Source organism: Diprion similis, chromosome 9 (genome assembly GCF_021155765.1).
Source record: "Diprion similis isolate iyDipSimi1 chromosome 9, iyDipSimi1.1, whole genome shotgun sequence".
Lineage (NCBI taxonomy): Eukaryota > Metazoa > Arthropoda > Insecta > Hymenoptera > Diprionidae > Diprion > Diprion similis.
The window spans coordinates 8,496,218-8,510,063 of record NC_060113.1 but is presented as its reverse complement, the minus strand read 5'-3'; the positions used below and the strand labels follow the sequence as shown (position 1 = coordinate 8,510,063).

Sequence of the window (13,846 nt, the reverse complement as noted above, 5' to 3'; positions counted from 1 at the left end):
GGCGTCTTCTACCGAAAATGCCTTCCATAGAAGGTTAGTCCTATAATCATGTGAACTTCGTGTATACATTTGAAGCCGTCAACCAGATCAACGGTTATTATGAAATCGTGGTCACCCTTATCAATAGGGTGGCTTCGATCACATAATGCGGTCTGAAGTTTCAGCTTGTTCTCTACACTGATTGTAAATCAATACAAGTGTATCAAGAAGAATGCGTCTTTATTTCGCTGCACAAAAAATTAACAATTGACTAATATGCTCGATGAATATTGAAAAAATATTCCATTGCAACGTTGTATTACTCGAAACAGTTTCAACTTTTCGCAACGCGCCGTGACTGCGCTGGCAAAACGAGCGATTATCAACGAAGTGAGACTCAACGTATCTGCGCATAACGTTTTCAATCTTGCGAAGCTCAGAGTCCGTAACCAATTGAATAAAAATAATAGACTCCAAAAAAGTGACATACCAAGCATAAAAAATTGTCTGACAAAGTGCGTAGCGTCGGAAAATTTGTGAGAAATCGGGAAATGTCAAGGAATTTCACGCAAACTGAAAAAATCCAGGAGATATTAAGTACTTTTGGTACAGTTCTTGGAACTTCGACATCAATCGAAAAAAAACAGGCAAAGAAAGTATACTTGTAAACTAAACTTGAGTTTTTGCTAATTTGATTAGACATGTAAAACTGTAGCAATAAACAAATATTAAAACTAGTTCACACTGATCAAGACTGTGAAACTTGTGTTTCAGTATAAATTTCGCTTATGCATATAATTATACATGTATATACACGACGATGTGCTTATTTCCTACAAGTAAGATGCTGAATATTCATTGCAATATCAAGTTATTGAAATTGGGTAAAATTGAATGAAATTTGGGAAATCTTGACTATTTTAACTCGAAAATAAAGATACATAATATGCGTATGATGCAATGAATTTGCATGAGAGAAGTGAGTTTTGGGTATATGAGGGTAGTCGAAATTTTCCTTGGAGAAAGTCAATAAAGTCGGAAAAACCGGGAAATGTCAGGAAATTTGTAGTGCCATTGATGCTAATATACTAATCACTCTGCTAAATACTCTAATTGATTAAAATTATTGTTGAAACTCTGAAACCCTCTTATTGAACCTCTTTACCTTTTTGTTACTCTAGTTCTCAACGAGCTGGAGGGTCTTGCTCGTGGAGGAGACGCCCGCGATTGTCCGCCGGCTTCGAGAGCTGCCCTGAACCCTGAGCACGTCGCCAGGGTTGCTGAAAGATCGAGGGTGGCCCTGGCCTTTGCTCGCAGCAAAAATCCAGCAGTGCGTTGTCTTACAACCAGAGGAACGGTCCTCACCTCGAGCACCTTTACCGTCGAGGAAGACGTCGATCAGGTAAGATTTACTGGCTATTTATTCGGCTGCAATGGCCTGCCTAGCCTCACTTGGAATTCCCGCATATTGATTACATGAGATGATCCCGCCTCAGAGTAAAACTCGAAGGGAAAATTTTTTCGTATCCTCAGTCTCTTCAATCTCCAATCTAGGCTCCGCCTCTTTTTCCTACATGTCTACATTTGTTTCGATTTTCAAAGAGAAGTTGCACTATATGAAACGTCGATTTGAACAAAATAATAGGAGCCTTGAAAAAGTGAATTTTTCACACGTCCTGTTTCCAAACAGTGCGGAGAAACAACATTGGACGATGCGCAGAATTGAAATACTATATTTTACACACTAGGGCTTTTTTGCGTATGCGCACTTTCAACGTACTCAATTTTACACACTGTGTAATTGCCATATGGCGGGCTGTTGAAAAAAATGCGTTTTATACGAAATTTCTCAGAATTTCAGCACTAAAACCTTACCGGGGTGTTTGGGGTCGCTGATTACGAATCTGCACTCAAAATTTAGAAATTCAAGATGGCAGATCCAACATGGCGGGTGAAAAGTTGTAATGTAAGTAATGAAATCTTATCAAAAAACTTCACCCAGGCGTTTTCGAGTGTTCTAAAAACTAAAGATTTTTAAAATTTGGTGTAGTGAATCTAATCAGCGACCCCGAAAACCCCTGGCTAGAGTTTTTCGACCAGATACGATCAACCTCGAACTTTATGTCCACCATATTGGATCCGCCATCTTGAATTTCTAAATTTGAAGTGTAGATTCGTAATCAGCAACCCCAAAAACCCCCGAGTACCAAATTTCAAGTTGATAGTAAGAAAAAAGTCGTCTATCAAAAATGTCCACTCAAACTTCACTCTCAAATCCTTTACCAGTGAAGGGGATAATTGTCAATCGTCATCCGCCCATAGTACACGCAATACTTTTTGTCCATAACCTAGATTGAAAGCTGAACTTTGAGTGCACGTTATCGCTCAGTATCCGTTATCGCGCAGTACTTACTCAATTTTGCACCAGGCATTTGAGGAAGCGAGCGCAAAATACATTTTTGCGCCCGCCTAATCATTTTCGGATGGGTAAAGGCACTGTGCGCCCACTTTACATTCACGAAAAAGCATACTTTTCGTACAAGTTGCACAAAAATTTAACTATCTTATTGTATTTCACCTAAAAAAAAGCCTGTACGTTGAATTAGCAGTCCGTCGGTTCCCACTGAATAGTCAAATCAGTTTCTTGGCTCATATCATGGTGTTGCATGACAGTGAGTTTGTAAATAGGGCATTACACGTCAAATTAGGAGCCCATATATCTCACCTCCTTCGCTTTTGATCACTTTTTAATACGATGTTCTTACCGACCTAAATGGGTCTTCGGATTTTTTTCAGAATTTCCTCACCAACTGGTGAAATTTACGAAAAATCACAAAACCAATTGCGGAAACGCCATTTTTAAAAGTTTGAAAAAATTCACACTGATTTTAGAATTTAAAATATTGTTTTTGAGCACCATACGATAATGAGCCCTCGATATTCACTATTTTTTCGCAAGTTTTCAGTTTTTCCATAGAGAAATTGTTTTTGTTTTTAATTTTTTTTTCCATGTGCCTTGATTTAAATAGATTGCAGAATCACGTTGTTTTCATGATTCCGTTATATATTGAGATCCGGGAATAGAATGAAAAAAAAACAGAGAAACTTCAATTCCGATACGGAGAAACTAAAAACTTTCGAAAAAATAGTAAATATTTTGGTTCCATCCTCATGTGGTGCTTATAAATTACGTTTCAAATCATCGAATCTGTGTAAATTTTTTCAGATTTAAAAAAATAGCGTATTTGGAATTGTTTGTCGATTTTTTTTTCCAATTTTATCAATGACTAAAAAAATCGGAAAATAATTCCGAGACTTTTTTGGGTCAGTTAGAACATCATACTAAAAAATTATGAAAATCGAAGAGGGTGAGGTACATGGCAGCTAATTTGGGTTGTTATATACGAGATCTTTAGAGATGGTTTCGCCTATGTAGACTTGGAGTCATTGATTTTGAGACGACAAATTTTATGGACTAGTTGGTGATATTGATAACGGAGAACCCGTCCGTCGAATCTAACCCAAGAATATAAAATTCGACATTCATGGATTATGTTATGCTTATTGGCAATGTAACAAGCCATAATCCTTAGCTTTCCACACTGGCAGTAGTCACTTCCGTTTATAACTTCCCATTCCTTTTTGTGGATGTTATTATAGAAACGTCAAAAATAAAAAGTAGAGTTATCACTAGACCTCGACGTTACAAGATACAAAATCACCTCTTACTATTTTTGAACTGAATAAATTTTAGATTTTATCGGTTAGTGGTTTTCCAGTTATTTAAATACAATATAAAAATGAATAAATTACATTTGTTAATCTTTTGAAACGAATGAATAGGTAAAATATAGCCCAGCGGAAAGTTCTTGGTTAGATTATGCAATGGCCTTTGCCATACAATTCAACGGTATATTTTATATGTCTCATATTTTCTTTTTTTTTCTTCTCGTTTTCTCTCTCGATGCCACTTATACAAACTTCGCATCATTCCGAAAAGAATTTTACCACTCTCTGAAATGCTGCGAGTAATATTGATGAGTCCATTGTGTCTTCAATTATAAAAGCTGATTTGTTTAAATTGAAATCAGGTAAACAAGCACTGTGCGATCGTGCCTTATGTAACCAGCGATGAGCTTTTTGGCTAGAATCGACTACTTTTTTGAATTGAATTGATCAATCTCGGAGCCTTTCATTGTATACTTTCATTGTCTGGTAAAAAAACACCCAATTATAAATTGAATCTGATAAATGAGTAAAATGCAGAGTCAGTTACGTCGGGATATTTTTGTGAACGTTTTCCGAGGAAGTTCAATTTATGTCAATTCGAATCGAAACAATTGATGATATTTACGCAGAATGATCGATATTAGAACATCAAGAATTTTTGATAATGACGGAAAATGTATAAATTACCATTTTTTTGGAAAATTATCAGTGCTTTTACGAATTCTGATTTTGCGATGGGTAGTTCGGTTTCATTTCAATAGTTAACTTCACTTTACTATATGAAACAGAAGAACTTCGAAAGAAATTTATTCACAACGAGTTGTATTCTAAACACCAACACAATATTTACTAGAACATAACTAAAGTATTTGTATCCGCGTACTTATTAAGTAACGATGAGTAAATAATTCAAATTTTACTTAAACTCTCACATCATTTTTCATACGTTATATTATTTTGAATCGACTGAAGTAATTTTTATGCATTTAGTACAATAAAAATTGAACACATTCCACCGATATCGTCCTGTATAAATCGCATCCGGAAAATTGTAGCAATTTTTCAAAAATTTAGTCGGTGATTTATGTTCAAAGAATTCAAGACATTTAATTATAATTCGTGATTATTTTTAATACTTGATAGAATATTTCCGTGGCAGGTCTCAAAGTTATTTTCCTGTTGTTTAGAGTATGGGCAACATATTCTGAAAACGGTTTTCACTTACGGAATTATTTTCAAGATATTTTCGAAAGGAATTATTTCGTAGGTTTGTAATAATTAACATTTATGTAAAATATACTAAAGTGTTGAAAAAATTTTGAAAAATGATTTATTTTTTGCAAAGCAAAAAATTGTAGTTACAAAAATTACAGTAACGTTAACGACAAGATCGCGCCAGTCCCCAAATCAGTGAATGCGACAGTAAGTTTTTTATTCTAAAATGCTCTGTCAAAGTTGAAAAGGATACTAGAATCGAAGGCATTATATAACAAAAATTAATATAGGAATCAATGATGCACAAAACTTGAACTAATCATTCAACGTAGATTTCGTTTGAAAAATTCATTCCACGGTATTTGTCGTAAGCACTGGAGACTATAACGACATTTCAAGTTTAGTTCCGTGGCATCAGACTGAACTTTGTCTATATGTAATATGAATTATAGTTTAAGTGACAGGCGAAAGGACGTTGAAATTATTGGAAATCAGAATCTTAATCGCGAAATTATTCTATTCTAACTCACATTTTCGTGCGATATTATCTGAGCGACATCGTTTATGCACCGTCAGTCTTATATTCATGCTCACTCTATCGCGTCCAAAGTCACCGTTCATGGTACCTAAAAGTCAGACATAACTTTATTTGTTTCAGGGCGGTTTAACCAGGAACGACGACAGAATTCTGGCCACTTGTTTAAGCTTATGTCGAACTAGCAGCAAGGAGCTTAACAGCGTCGGTGAGTTATGAAAAATTATTTACATTAGATGCTCAAAGCACCTCCATTTTTTTCCATCAGGCCCGATCGCATCACAGATTGCGAGAGTTATGTTCATCAATTCCCACAATTAGGAGGGAGACAGTTTTCAAATTGAAAATAATCAGTGATTGAAACCTGCGTAGTGTTTTAAAAATTTACGAAGATATAAACTCATGATCTATAGTCCGTCGGGTATTTCGAAAAATTTCAATCAGTCTCCGACCCATAGCCATTCCAATTTTTGAATTGATTTTTTGTGCGACGACTTGAAATCTAGGAAGTACTGACAAATTTCTTCTGTTTTTTCCTCACTTTTAAAAGTCAGTTGTTTTTTTTTATGCAATTTAAGTTTGACACCAAGGCATTGCATGAAAAAATATTTTTTACAAAACCTGTCGAATTGTAAACGGTCTCAGTTTTTTTTTTTCATTTTAGACACCGGAACAACTAATTTTCCGATCTCAGATGAACTTTTGTAAGATCAGAGAATCCTTGTGTTCTTATACCGGATTTTTTCTGGGAATTTCTGCAAATTTTATCGCAGTAATAAAAAATATAAATGTTCATTGTTCCCAAACTCAATGTCCGCTTATCTTCACTAAGGTCTCACAAAAAGAAAAAATGTGCGCGAAACTTTGTGTAAAAATTTACTCAAAATCCAAGCAGGGATTGTGTTGCAACCCCGACAATTTTTTTGCAATCCGGCAAAATTGGTATCTCCGGTGTCGCAAAAAAATGGAATTAGGTTTACAACTTCACAGGTTTCGTACAAGACAATTTTCTATGTTACATCTGGGTAACGAACTAAAAAACTTGAAAAACAAACGAATTCTGCAAGTTAAGATTTCGGGAAAATAATACCTCACAAAGCAATTTTCGAAAAAGTGTGAAAATATTTATCAATAATTTCTAGTTAGGGACTTTGACACAGAAAATCAATTGAAAAATCAGCAGGGATAAAGGATCAAATTTTTGTGATTCTGCATTCAATTTTCTGTGATTCCGACTTTTTCAAAGTAACGTGAAAATGCCAAGTCCATTGGGATGTACCGAAGTGAGAATAAATTTGAGAACGCTGATCATTCGACACTAGCGAAACCGCAAGGGAAACCCCATATATTTCTCAGTTCATATAGTTATTGTAAAATAATCGTGAAAAACATTCAACTTTGGTTGTGGAATACCTGAAAAGGACAAGGAATTTTAGATTCTATATTTTTACGATCACTTTGCAGGAATGCGAAACTTATATTCAAGTAACGAAGCGCGTTTCCAAGTCGTAAAATACATTTATACAACGCAAGCATGTTTTGCGCGTTTTTCCGCACGTGTTTTCCGTACACAAAGTACCCGTTTCTTCGATGGTCGAGTGAATCTGTGAATGCGCATGCGTGGAGTGCAGAAAAAACCACTTTTAAGTCCTAGGAGTTAGAAGTAGTCTTTTCAGTACTGCACGCATGCGCCGTCGCGAAAAAATCTGGCACTACGCGACTCTAACCTCAATTTCGTGTTTCGTGAAAAACCGCATAACGTACTTTTGTTATATAAAGAATCGTGTGCACCAAGGAGGCAACGGTCTTTTTGCCTTGCGTATTTACGGTATTTGCTTTCGGCTCGCACAATATTATACTCATATTGACTCACATTGCTAACTTACGCTGACGATCAGCCCAAAACGACTGAATTAGCCTCTTTGTTACACAATATACCATTTCATGAGGAATGCGCAAATGGCAGTCCACTTTGCGATCGTGGCAACATCAAAATTAGAATTCCTTAACTACGTATTTTTCACATACTCGTTTTTTTTTTATTCACCCAAATGAGTTTAAAAATCACGTATGTAATCTGGATGTAGGAAATTGTGAATTTTAATCAATTTCTTTGTTCTTCTGATTTTTATTTTTAAATTAAAAAAAAAAAACTTTTTCAGCAGAAGGTCAACCGCGTAGGCTACGACGCGAGGTAGTATTACTTACGGAAGATAGAAATCTTCGGGTGAAAGCATTGGCACGAGATGTCCCTGTCCGTGAAGTACTAGACTTCATGCAGTGGGCCAGTCTTGGATGATTACCGAGAGCGCCAAGTTCGCTTTCTATTAGAAAAAATGAAAAATAAAAAATAAGGATAATAATGATCAGAAAAATCAATGGAAATAGCGATAAATGGATGAAATAAAGTCAAACATCGATCCATCTCGCACCAGCAGACAGATCTTCATTGCCAGCAGACGATGCATCGGGCCATTGGGATGACGTAAGTGTCGCGTTGTATCATACCTTTGCCTCAAGGAGTCTAGAGGGAAGTTTACTGGACTTGTTACACGTTGCTGTCGTTTAGTACTTTATGATTTCGACCCCATACGATTGGGAGAAAGAGAGTCAAGTCAGCCATACGCTATTATTTTTGTTATCATTATTACTATTATTATTATTATTATTATTATTATTACCAGTGTCTTAAATAGTAATTGTACAGGCTTAAGATGTCAATGAATTTTCGTAATTTTTTTTCCTGAGCAGTTCTCTTTCTCATTTCGTGTATGTATATTCACATACGTGTGTATTGTAATCGCGATGGTAAGATAACACGAAGCGGAAGTGAGAATTCGCAATATATTAGAATTTTGTGTGTGTGGGTGTGTGTGTTTGTGTGCTGACCAAGTGTGCTCTCATCTTGTATAACGTATTATACATATAGGGTGACTAATTTTAACGTTATATTTTAAGTCCTGACATTTTCATGATTTACCTTTATCGGAGCGACCTTACAGTTTCTTTTTTCCTTTCCGTAAGTTTCGTCACTAATTTCTTAGGCTAGTGTGATGTGAGTCAAGTTTTTGTTTTCTTTTTTCGTGCTATTATATATTATCATACCTAAGGTTGTAGCCAATTTGAACAATATAATATGATCTGTTACTGTTTTTCCCCATCCCTTGATATTTAGATCCATCACCGCGATACCTAGAGAAGTGAGTACTAACCTGTGAACTCCCCCTCAATAATATTGACAAATCAAAGCACGGCTGAGAATTGCGGTGGCGGTTTCATATGTGCGTATACATAATACCGTATCCTAAAGTACAGAGAAGAACATCTAATAAATGATTAAACGAAAATTACCAGAGCGAAAAACGAAAAATTCAATAGGAATGAAACCAGAGGTCTCAAGAAGAAAATAAAAACACCAGTAGCGGGAGCTTCGATCGAACGTTGAATTATTGGCATTTTTTTTATTTTTACTTACGTTGGAATACACCTAAGCCCTATAAACGTATATCTATAATTGTTTGATCGCGCAGGTCATTTATTGTGACTGAATTATTATTTGTAATCATGTTTATAATATTATAATATTATTATATGTATATACAATTTGTAACATTTTTCGATCGTGTGTATTATTATAGGTATATATATATACTTGTTATACCTTTTTAATTTCTTCTCTTTTTTTAAAATTTAATCATATACACCGTAAACGTGGAGACTTAAAATTTTATACTTGATACTTGGCGCATAAATCTACCGAGTCTTTTGATTTTATTTTCATGATGAAATTCTGAGTATTTTCTTAAGCAATTCAATCGCGGCACATCTCACTTCCACCGTATCTTAGGCTCCCATCCTTCGATTAGATATAGCTAAATGACATTAACAGTAACAAAATAATAAATAAATAAATAAAACAAGTCGAAGAAAACCGAGTGATAAGAGAAGAAAAAATAACAAATGCCTTGTTATAAACGTAGTAAGTCTCGCATTCGTAGCATGTCGATAAATGTACAAACATTTATTACCATTTGCGAAACGTTCAGATACACTTATTGACATTTTTTTTTCTTCAGGCGGTTCTATCGTAATTATTATGACTATTAGTGGTAAAGTATTGAGGAATGGATTTAGATTATCATTGATCAATTGGGTCTTTTTAACTTTGAATGAAATAAAATTAGAGTACGTCTTTGTATCATACATACGTAGATATTTTCGTTATTTTTGTTATTCATTATGTTTAGACCGTCATTGTGTATAATGGAAAATGAATTGGAGAAAAGAGCGAGTGGTGAATTGAGACTTTATATACTTAAATTACACGATTTTTTCTGAATTTAAAATTCCAAAGGAATTTAGTAGAGAAATCAACGTACGGAAACTGCGGAATGGCATATTGAGAAAAGTTAAGAAACAAGGTGAATGGCTAGCATGTAGATCGTTTGCGGTTGAAAAAAAAATGAATGAAACTAAGAAGAAGAATTTTTTCAAAAACAATATTGTATTTTTTACCACTTTTTATAATATTATATCTACTACATAAATATATTTACCAATTATAGGCTAATCCTCAGAATGGTGGGTTTCATTTCTATCATTGTGATGTTACTGTTCTCATCGATGTATCAGTGTGAGTGCGAAATTCGAAAGCAGGACAGAAACGCCAAGGGACTAGAAAAGGGAAGTAACGTATAGGAATAAAAACTAAACTCCCATCATTCTAATGGAAATTTATTAACTAGAACTCTTGAATACGTGTTCTTTGGACAAGTTTTGGAGTAATTCTTAACGCACTATTTTAATGATATAATAGTCGATAATAACGCGAATAATAACATTCGTATTTTTCTAACACCGATTTATTATATGTTATTGCTGTAGTAATTATACTTATACATATATCAAATTACACACGCGTATGTTGTGACTAGGCACATAACGTAGACGTAGAATTGTCAATTTAATTTTATTTTTCTCAAATTACTATTACTACACTACTATTTGACTATTAGGATTAAATTGTAATGCTTTGAACGACATGATAAGAAACGATAGGATAGCGTAAGCGTTATAGTTATACGAGTAGATTAAGAACTTTTAAGGAAGATATTAGCAAATATGCATACATTCCTAAACTTATCTGAATACCTTAATTTTATAACTGAATCAAGTGTAAGAAACGATAGAAAAAGAGAAAAAAAAGGAAAGGTTTGTCGATGATTTAACCCGTATCTGATTCATATTCCTTTTGTCAAGTTACACAATACATTTTTTCACCAATAAATATATACGTACACATACATTTGTACACACATATGTACTTTAAATCACACTGCATGCAATACAGTTTTTATTATTATTGTTACGTATTTATATATACAAAGCTCTATTAGCATCATTATCATTATATACATGATGGTAATATACTATTTTTTGACAAACCATGGAGACATGGATATTTGATAATATTACACCACACTTATCTGTATCTTTATAGTGAAATAAGAATGATGTTTGCAAATGATATGTAGTGAAAGCTATATTGCTGTATGTTTGCGTCAGGTTGCGTAAATTTACTATTTCGATGACACGAACGAATTTTAATGAATGAGATGGAGTAAAAAAACAAACAAGGGGAATGAGGCCAGACCGACATTTACGTCAGAATTTTAATCATACGAAGAAGGGGAATTCTTAGTAGAAAAAAAAGTAGCTCGCTTATTCTCAGTATCTTCTGGTTTCGTTTATGCTTTGATGATCGTTAAAAGCAGTTTCAACGTGTCAAAAAATGGGACATGACAACATGAAGTTTCTTTGAAAATAGCACTACTGTGAATAAGAAAAATGTGTCTCCTTGCGCTGTTGGAGTTGCCATTTCTTTAAAACATAAAACCAATTTTTAATGTTCGACTAGGCCTTAACTCTCACATTTTTGTTTTATTCGAATTTTTTCCTGGATGTAATAGGAGGTCAAAGACACTCAATCTTTAGCTGGCATCTTTACCTGGTATAATATTCCTGGCACCTTGGGGTCGGTGAAAGCTTCAACCGAAAATTGCTTGCTATAACGAAGCAATTTAACATTTTCACTTCAATTTTTTTTTTTTTTTTTTTATATATTCACTTAATTGTCTTTTATAAGATAAAAATGTCGTAACAATAATTTTCAAATTCAATTGACCCCAAGGTGCCAGTAATGTTATACCAGATGAAGGTGCCAGGTAAAGATTAAAAACCCTTAGGTCACGAACGATCCCGAAGTGCCAGATAAAGGTTAAATTAACTGCCTTACATTTTCATGAAAAATCTCTAATGAGTAATAACTGTCAAAAGTCGTGATTAAACGCCTTAACTGTAAAATCTGAGATAAAAACCGAAAATGCTACTTTTTGTTTCGATCACTTCGGCACAAGACCCATGGTGGTAAAGAATCTACTTCTAAGTATTTAAAGACGAAGTTTTTTTTATTCCACAAAAACATGGAAAATTTTTATTTAGCGAACACTTTTATGGCTTACGCGTTTTTTTCCTCTATATTCCGTACGTAAAGTAATCGTTTTCTGCGACAGTAAGAAAAAGAGCACCGAAGTACAAAAAAGTGAAGTTTTACGACCTTGTGACACCTTTTTTTAAACAAAGTATTGTAAGCACCATGGGAGCAAAGTTTTTTTTATATAACGCGAGCATGTTTTACGTGTTTTTTCATGCATGTTTCCCGTACACAAAGTACTCGTTTCTATAACGGTAGAGTGAGTCTACGAATGCGCATGCGCGTAGTACATAATAAACAATTTTTAACTCCTAGGAGTTAACTAAACTGACATTACGCGACCATAACCTCAATTTAGTGCCTCGTGAAAAAACGTCTGACATACTCTTGTTATATAAAGAATCGTGTGCAACAAGTAGGCAACCGTTTTTTCACCACACCTGCACGGAAAGTACAACTTTCGGCCCCTCGCATAAACGGAAAGTTGTACTTTCCCTGCACGTGTGGTAAAATATACTAAATATACTATTTCGCCACACGTATTTGCAATATTCGTCTTCAGCTTGCGCACGCACTCGCCTACGACTCATATTGTACACTTACTTACTTTACATAAGTAAACTACTTTGCTTCTTTAATATACAATCTACTATTTTTATACGCTTTGGTTTAATTGGGTAGTTATCATTTTTTAGGTTCTTTAAGACACTTTGAAAGTTCGATAAACTTTTCGTTTCTAAATCCAATAAATAGTAACTTATTCAGTATAAAGAAATAACATTTTTTCGTGTCTTGAACAAATAAAAAATGTTGTAGGTGTCTAAACACCTAGAAAGAGTTTGCTTGCCGTCATTAGTCTTGTTGCAGAATGAAGTAAAGCACTTTCAGCATTTTATCAGGTTTTACACTTTAGGCGTTTTTACCACTTTTGACAGTTGATGCGCGAAGGGGATTTTTCTGAAAAATATTTAAGAAAATGCATTCAGGTGGTTTTAGGTTCAACTATACCAGCAAAATATTTTGGGAAAAACAATAATGTGAGGGTCAGGACGTTGTTGAGTTCACATGGCACGCCCCATATATATGGCATAGATATCTATCAACTTAAGTAATTTGAATTAATAAAAAAAAACATAAAGTAAATAGAAATCGATTCAAATTTGTACAGAAGGAAAAAATTTTAAGAAAAAATCAATTGTTCAATGACTCGTACTTACGTGTTGATGCAATATTATATACCTACCGGAACCGTTAATACCTAAAACCATGAATGTTTTCATCATTTTAATAGATAGGTAAGTAGATAGTTCAATAGTTCTGTGTAGATGGTCTAAGACGACGTTTAATTAGTGATAACTATAGGATACGGCAAGATGAAAAAAGAAAAGAATAACAAAAAATAGCAACCACAGGATACTAATAGTTGTATTGAACAATCATCACTGTAATAGCAGTAATGGTAATATCTACTTTTATTATTAATAATGATAACAATAATTGTAATAGTATCAGTAATAATTATATTACATATTATATTAAGATTGAATGTGAAGATTTACGGTAGTGACTATATTATTGCAAAATGCTCCGCTATTGTTATCCATGCAACGCGACACCATTGTGTTGTGCAGTGTGCACAAACCTAACCATCATGTGGTTTTTCACGGAAACAAATCATATTAATAAATGAAGAAGAAACATTTGTGGCACATGATATATGGGGACACAGACCTATACGTGTATGCATAATGCATATTTTTAGAATTACAGACAAAAAATAAATCATCAAAAAGAAACTGCATTGCCATTTCCACCAAGCACGCAATATACAAAAGACATACGTATACGTACACATTAAAATGCAAGAGATTTTTTTTTTGTCTTGTCGTTTCTAC

General features: G+C 34.1%; 1 protein-coding gene across 5 annotated transcripts in view; it reads left to right on the top strand.

Moving 5' to 3' along the window:
* Positions 1–12,909, top strand: part of LOC124410190 (telomerase-binding protein EST1A-like) — a 224,985-nt gene extending 212,076 nt beyond the window's left edge. For 3 of the 5 annotated variants that reach the window (XM_046888363.1, XM_046888364.1, XM_046888360.1), the window contains 3 exons: positions 1,161–1,381; positions 5,582–5,666; positions 7,621–9,040. In XM_046888363.1, coding sequence (XP_046744319.1) covers positions 1,161–1,381; positions 5,582–5,666; positions 7,621–7,757 — 443 coding nt within the window. In that variant the 3' untranslated portion in view covers positions 7,758–9,040. Of the gene's footprint in view, positions 1–1,160; positions 1,382–5,581; positions 5,667–7,620; positions 9,041–10,023 lie in introns of those variants that run through there. The other 2 variants (XR_006929578.1, XM_046888362.1) reach the window with 2 other exon arrangements.
* Positions 12,910–13,846: the final 937 nt, after the last annotated feature.